Source organism: Agrilus planipennis, unplaced genomic scaffold (genome assembly GCF_000699045.2).
Source record: "Agrilus planipennis isolate EAB-ADULT unplaced genomic scaffold, Apla_2.0 scaffold81, whole genome shotgun sequence".
In the NCBI taxonomy this organism is placed as follows: Eukaryota; Metazoa; Arthropoda; class Insecta; order Coleoptera; family Buprestidae; genus Agrilus; species Agrilus planipennis.
The window spans coordinates 202,084-209,269 of NW_020438902.1; the positions used below are offsets into that span (position 1 = coordinate 202,084).

Below are 7,186 nucleotides of genomic sequence, written 5' to 3' on the forward strand. Positions count from 1 at the left end.
ATATGTACAGTTTAAAATTTCTCATAGGTAAGTTTTGAGAATTTCAACATTTCCACAATGCATGGCTTTACTGATGCAGCTCAGAAAACATTGGAACTCGTTTGCTCACTGAAGAGCAAAAACTGAGGAAAACAGCTGAAGAAGTAGACAAAAGTGTTGCTTTGTTTTCTAAATTCAAAGTGAGGCAAAATTTGAAACAAAAACATGTGTCGAAGGATGCATTGGGTTGCTATATGTGTGGTAAAAAGGGTCATACACTAAAAGACTGTTCAGAGTGTTCCGGATGTAGTTCCAAACGGCACTTATACAAAAACTGTCCTAAAGGAAAAGAGAGAGGTGAAAAATCGCAATCCGGTCCGTTTTTAGGCCATATGGCAACTGGTAATATGGTATAATCTTATTAGAAATACATCTAGTCTGCGGTGACTGAGTGACATGCATTATCAATATTTGTCAGATTTAGAAATATGTTATTGTTATGGAAAGTGCGGAAAAGAGTGAAAAGAGCCAAAAAAAGTTCCAACAAATCAAAAACAAATTCATATATCAAAAGAAGCTGCCTTACATTTCATTTGAATTACACTACATTACGAAGACTGCAAACGCTTTGTTATTTTTTTATCATTTGTGACACGGTACAATGCGTTTACATGATGGCAAAATCTATTAATCTTGTTATTAACTTTAGTAGTTTCGTAAATATGATTTCTGATAACAAAGGTTATTACTTACCCACAGCTCTAGGTATTTCAGCATTTTTAGCAATTATTTTAAATATAATCATTGCGGTTATAATTAAAAAAGCTTTTCGACCAATACCTCAAAAGTTTATAAACGTAGTTATGTTTATAATGTCTTGTTTATTGTCTATTTTTGTGGTATTATTGTATGCAATGTGTCTAATGATATTCATACGTATTTTTGACTCACACCAACTTTCACATGATGGAATGATTACCGCGATGAAAAATTATGGAAAGAACTTTGAATTAAAGAAACAAATTGATAATTTGCAAATAAAATTTCAATGTTGCGGAAACAGAAACTACACGGAATGGTATAATATTACTTGGTATGAAGAAGATCTACGAACTACTGCGTAAGGGTTAATAGTGTTGAATTTCAAAAGACTAATTTTTTTTAATAAAAGACAGGACGGTACATTAGGAGAAGTACCATTTAGTTGTTGTTCTTTTGGAGTAATTTCTCAATGCATACATCATGGAGTAGAAAGGTTATCTTCAGTTTCACCTTACATTTACAATAAACATGTAAACTTCAGCGTAACTCCAAGAGGATGTTTTTCAGAGATAGTAAAGCAGGAAAAAAGATTTAGTTGGCAATGTACAATTCTCATTGCTTTACTTTTAAAAGTAAACGTGAGTATAGTTTTTCTATTTATAAAACAAAAAAAAATTACAATGACGGCATTTCTTTTACATATTCCTTAGCTTTGTATACTATGCTTGTTAAGATGTATACAAACAGCACACAAGGAAACATATATGTTTGATTTGACGAAAAAGCGGTATATATCTTGGATATTATTCTGTGGTGGACACGCAAAGCATAAAGAATATAAAAGAAAAAGTCAGGTTCCACCTGTTCCTCCAGTGCCTCGAAGTTTTTTTAAATAATGTAAAGCGTATTTAATGTTAAATAAAAGTATTCATAAGTTTATGTTTAAACTGAAACGAGTGAAAGAAGAGTGATTATTTTATTAAGTAATTTACATATAGCATCTGTAATTATGTGTAGTAACTGTCCTTACTTTTACTGATGATAATCATTATTGCGACAGGTACTATTTTATTTATGGAAAAAGACAACATTTTTTTTATAAGAATATGTAAATTATATTGTAATTTTCTAAAAGTCTCTCTATTGTAAGATACTACGTACTTGCTCATTGTTGTGTTGGAGAAGAATTTAGACACACTTTAGTTTTTCTTTTATATAGGTAAATATATTAACGAGTCTGATTTACAATATTTTACATATGCACATATCTAATAATTCACGATTCAGGATAGAACATTCTATATGACCGGTCACGAGTCTAGCGGGCTCAATAATGTCTCCTCTCGAAAAATCCCCGGCCCCATTGTTTTGGTTTTGGTCACAATTCCAGATAAGCTGGCGTGCATGGGCCTTTTTTGCTTACATTCGGTCTTCCTGATTCACGGATTGTCCTCAATCCGGTCTTGACCTAGACATTAAAATCTATTTTCAGATTTTTAGGATTAAATTACACCGGCATTTTGCGTCGTCAAGGATGCATTCGATGCCATACAAACATTAATCACGTGTGTGCTTCGAACACTCATTTATTGAGTATTTTACACTTTAATCGGCTATTTTGTATCGACTGTTCTAGTGCACACCGAACAGTTTACAAAGATAGCTTTCCCCTATGCCTCGAATATTTTCATGTTTATCGTGCACCGCGTTTTACATGATCGAATATTTTGCATATCTGGGTAGAACACAAACGATTCGAATGTTTTGGTTTACTGTCTTACTACGAACATTTTGCGTTTGTGTCGGACTGTAAATTCGTTATGTTTACGAGTACTTAGCATTTATGTACATATGTACCATCCTATGCATTGAACACTTTACAAAGCGTTTAGAAACTAATTTTGAAAAATCTGTGATGTTTCATTTGTACCCCTTTTGCTGCTTTATAAACTTTTTTTTGTACTCATATGTCTCGAGCTTAGCTGCTTTACATATGTTTAGTCAATAGGTATACATTTAATACATTACCACTTGTGAGAGGCGTAGTTTTGTCGTCTTTCAAGGTAACCCAGGGCTTCATTTTGTCAACACTAACTACAATTAGGCATTTACGGTACCTCTCGGACACCTGGTCTGCAGCGTACCTGTCGTTTGCCAAAATTGCTGTAATTCGAAATGGCCGTTTAAACTTAGGTTGTAGCTTTCGGCTCTCACCGGTGGCTGGACTATCGGTTTTTGCAATCATCACCAGATCGCCGACCTTGTATTCCCTAGATTTCGATCGTTTCATGTCAAAGCGTTTCTTCTGAGTCTCTTGATCTGCGGATAATCGATCTTGTACTTTTCGTCTTAGGGTCGCTAAGTCCGCACGATCAAATTGATCCATCAAGTCGCTTAGTATTATAGACTCTGGGATGCTACGTGGTTTACACCCATACAACACTTCAGCGGGCGTAGTTCCCATGGTTCGATGGAGTGTGTTATTTAGTCCCCTTTGCACTGTCTTAACCTGTAAGTCCCATTCATCATCTTCCTTGCCCCCGTTTAATGCTGCCAGAGAACTGAGGATTGTGCGGTTAAATCTTTCGCATTGCCCACTCGCACGCGGCGTGGCGACTGCATTTAAGACGTGCTTTATTCCATATTCTAAACAAAATTGCTTAAAGCTTCGCGAGGTGAATGCGCTACCTCGGTCCGTTATGATCCTCACTGGGACTCCAAATATATTTACTATGTCTTCAACTACCCGTATTACGTACTTTGTCTTCGTACTTCGTACGGGTTCGATGATGCAGAATTTAGTAAAGCCATCTACTGCCACTAGTAGATGTGTATTGCGCTTATTGGATTTCACAAAAGGTCCGAGGTGGTCAAGGTGAATGGTATGAAAGGGTATCGGTACTTTTTGTATGGGATGCAGCTTTCCTGGCTTTCGTCCCGATGGAGTCTTATAGTAAAGGCAATTTAAACAGGAGTCGACGTATCCCTGCAAACCAGTAGTTCTCCTGTATTTTTCTAGGCCAAAATGCCCCATGTCGTCGTGACATAGTTTACATATCTGCCAACGATTGGCTCTCGGCACAACCCATTTTGCGTCTTTGCCCAACTTCCGATGAACCTTGCCTCCTTTTAATATGTAGTTGTCAAAATTTACCTTCAAGCCTGGATCTTGATTATTTGATTCTAAAATTTCTCGGATTCGACATATTTCTTCATCCTCTAACTGCGCAGCTTGAAGCCAGACGGCCTCCGTTATGTTTATAATGGTATTGATTTCTTGTTTATCTTCAGATGGATTACGACTCAGGCAATCTACATGTGCCATTCTGGCACCAGGTCTGTATTCAATTTCACAGTCAAAGTCTTGCATTTCGAGCCACCATCCTCCGATCCGGGGAATAATATCCTTTTTAACAGCAGTACTTTTGATTGCACTGCAATCCGTTACCAATTTAAATTTGATTCCAATTAGGTACACTCTAAAATGACGCATAGCTTCTAAGACTGCGAGCGTCTCCAATTCATATGAATGATATTTTTGTTCTAACCCCGTAGTTTGTCTGCTGTAGTAGGCTACGACATGTTTGTTTCGTTTATCATCCTTTTGAATTAAAATGCCGCCTAGACCCAACTTGCTGGCGTCGGTATGGACTTCTGTTTCCCACACATGGTTAAATATTGCTAGGACCGGTCGGGTGGTTAGTATTTCTTTCACTTTGTTTACAGCTTTGTCTTGTTCGTCCTTCCATTCCCAGGGGATGTCTTTTTTTAATAATTTTGTCAAAGGTTGTGTTATAACAGCAAAGTTTCGAACAAATTTCCGGAAATACCCAGCCAACCCAAGAACTGCCTAAGTTGTCGGATATTTTTTGGGATAGGCATATCCAATATTGCTGCTATTTTTCGTCTCCCTGGTCGTACCCCTTCCATTGATATTTCGCGCCCCAAGTATTCTATTGTAGTTTGGAAGAAAGAGCATTTGGAAAGTTTTAAAGTTAAATTATGATCTCTGAGCCTCTGTAAAACCGCTTCTAATTTTCGTAAGCCATCCTTGTATGTTTTGGCCGGTATGATGACGTCATCTATATAGACCAGTGCTGTTTCATGCCTAAGTTCTCCCAAGACGGTATTCATAAGTCGTTGAAATACCGCAAGGGCGTTGGCAAGACCAAACGGCATACGGAGGAACTCATAGTGGCCGTCTGGCGTTATGAACGCCGTCTTTTCTACAGATTCTGGACTCATGGGGACTTGGTAAAATCCTGAGGCCAAGTCCAGTGTTATGAAATAACGGGAACCTCCCAATCTATCTAAATGATCCTCTATCAGTGGTAGTGGATATCTATACTTTTTGGTAATTTGATTCAGAGCTCTAAAGTCTACGCAAAGCCTTTTAGCACCGTCTTTCTTTTTAACTAATAATATCGGACTAGAATAAGACGATTGAGACTCCCGTATTATTTCGTGCATCAGAAGATCATTGATCATTGTTTTTACCTCATTCCGTTCCGCCAAAGATAGCCGATAAGGCGCATAGGTTATAGGTTTGTCTGTAAAACATTCTATTTTCATTAAGGTAGTCCCTGTCTTGCCTAAATCACTAAGGGAAAAACTGAATCTATCGTTGTATTCAACTAGTTTGTCATGTAATTTTGTCAAATATTTCGGTTTCATTGGCCCGCACTGTATATTTTGCTTTATTGCTGTTTCTCTTGCGTTTTTGGAATCTGATATTTAATTTATAGCAAAGCGATCACCTAACTCAGAGCCGGGCAAACTCGGATCTTTTGCATCCCGAGTGATCCTCAAGGTTAACCAAGTGGATCCTCATTGATCCTGCGAGTGAGATGATTCTTTCCTTTTCTTATAGTTTTGCGAACATAGTAACGAAAATTTTCGTAGGTATTTTTTAAGTTGCGTGAGTGGCTTCGCTCGTCTACGGGATGAAGGGGCTTGATATGGGAGTGGAAGGGAGAAGAAAAAGACAAAACAAAATTATTCATTACTGCTTACTCTCTCGTACTCATTGAAGGGTATGGAGTGACTCAAACTAACCTCATGTAGCGGCTCCTGCGAAGTTAAAGTTTGCCCGGCTCTGGCGTATGTCATCGTCATCAACTATATACATTTGTGTGTAAACATGAACACCGTCTATTACTATGTTGGTAGTGGCTCTTAAATTTGTGCGTGTATGACTGTTATTAAATCCATATAAAACTATGCTGCTCTGTAATAGTTCTTGTTTAAGTTTTAATCTTTTAGCAACGGACTGCCGTATTAATGTACTCTCGCTTCCAGGGTCAATGAAACACGGGACAATCTGATTATTTATTTTAGCTTGTTTGTGGTAAATACTGAATGGTTCTTGGGACCCAACGAAGTTAACATTTTTATTGTTCTTCCAAGCTTCTCGAACTTTCTTGCGACATGCGGCTTCCACGTGGCCTCTTTTTTGGCAATGGTTGTTGTTTATTATCGAAATTACGCGTCTTAGCCGTACAGTCTACGCGTTTGTGACCTGTCTCACCACAGGTGAAACATTTTGAATTTGAGAAACCAATTTTCGGTCGCTTTGCCTCGTGATTACCAGTACTTTCTGGTGTCGGGTTTCTTTTTACTACCCTGCCCATCATACGGAGATTGCTAGATGAATCTAATACTGTTCCTGTACTCGTAGACGGAAAGTTAGTAATAAATCGGGATAACTCAACAAAACTTTTGCAGTTCGCTGCTTTTATTGATAATTGAATTTGTTTATTCGTAATTCCCCCTATCACACAATCAACAATTTGTTCCTCAGAGAAATCTAGTTTTAACTTGTTTAGTTTTGATAATTTGGTGAAACAGTATTCGCTTAGATTTTGCCCAAATTCTGATTGATAGGTGGCAGCGTCATAAAACAACTCGGAAAAGTTTCTTTTAAACGGGAAAGTTTGTTTCAATTTCTGCTGCCACTCTGCCCACGTAAAATTATTACTGCTTAAAACTTCATACCAAACCCTTGCCAGCCCTTTTAACTTTCCCAAGGCTAAGTAAATAACAGTGACCTCATCCCAGTGGTACATTTCGGCGCATTCGTTAATTTTCTTTAACCAATCATCCACCGATTGGTTACCTAATGATGGATCAAAGTCTGATAGGATATTGGTATCTTTAAAAAGCATCCAATTGGCGTTAGATTTATGTTCAGGTAAGCTTTCATGCACAGAAGTCGTACTACTTACCGTACGGCGTAATTTGCACAGTTCTCTGCTCATGTTTTCAATCATTTCTAACGAAACAGGGGGAGTGCGGGACCTTTCGTTTTCGGACAGGGTTTCGGAGGGCTCCATAACATACACACTCGGATAAAATATTCGGTAAAAATAAATACACACACGTTTAACAGTTTTTTTTTTACGCACAGTTGTAACCAAAAAAAAAGTATAGTCTATGAAGTTCAGGA

At 37.7% G+C, this 7,186-nt stretch overlaps 1 protein-coding gene across 1 annotated transcript; it reads left to right on the top strand.

Annotated features, from left to right (window-relative positions):
* The first annotated feature begins 450 nt into the window (after positions 1–450).
* LOC108737216 (peripherin-2-like) lies at positions 451–1,703 on the top strand. The gene is made up of 3 exons (XM_018469939.1): positions 451–1,099; positions 1,151–1,379; positions 1,452–1,703. The coding sequence occupies exons 1-3, from the start codon at positions 468–470 to the stop codon at positions 1,635–1,637; spliced, it is 1,047 nt and encodes a 348-aa protein (XP_018325441.1). The 5' UTR covers positions 451–467; the 3' UTR covers positions 1,638–1,703.
* Positions 1,704–7,186: the final 5,483 nt, after the last annotated feature.

Bases quoted from the DNA above. Each gene is read 5' to 3' on its own strand.
- LOC108737216 (XM_018469939.1), top strand. From the start codon at position 468: ATGTTATTGTTATGGAAAGTGCGGAAAAGAGTGAAAAGAGCCAAAAAA. The intron at 1,100-1,150 runs GTAAGGGTTAAT...TTTTAATAAAAG, and splicing joins GAAGATCTACGAACTACTGC to ACAGGACGGTACATTAGGAG. The intron at 1,380-1,451 runs GTGAGTATAGTT...CATATTCCTTAG, and splicing joins CTTTACTTTTAAAAGTAAAC to CTTTGTATACTATGCTTGTT.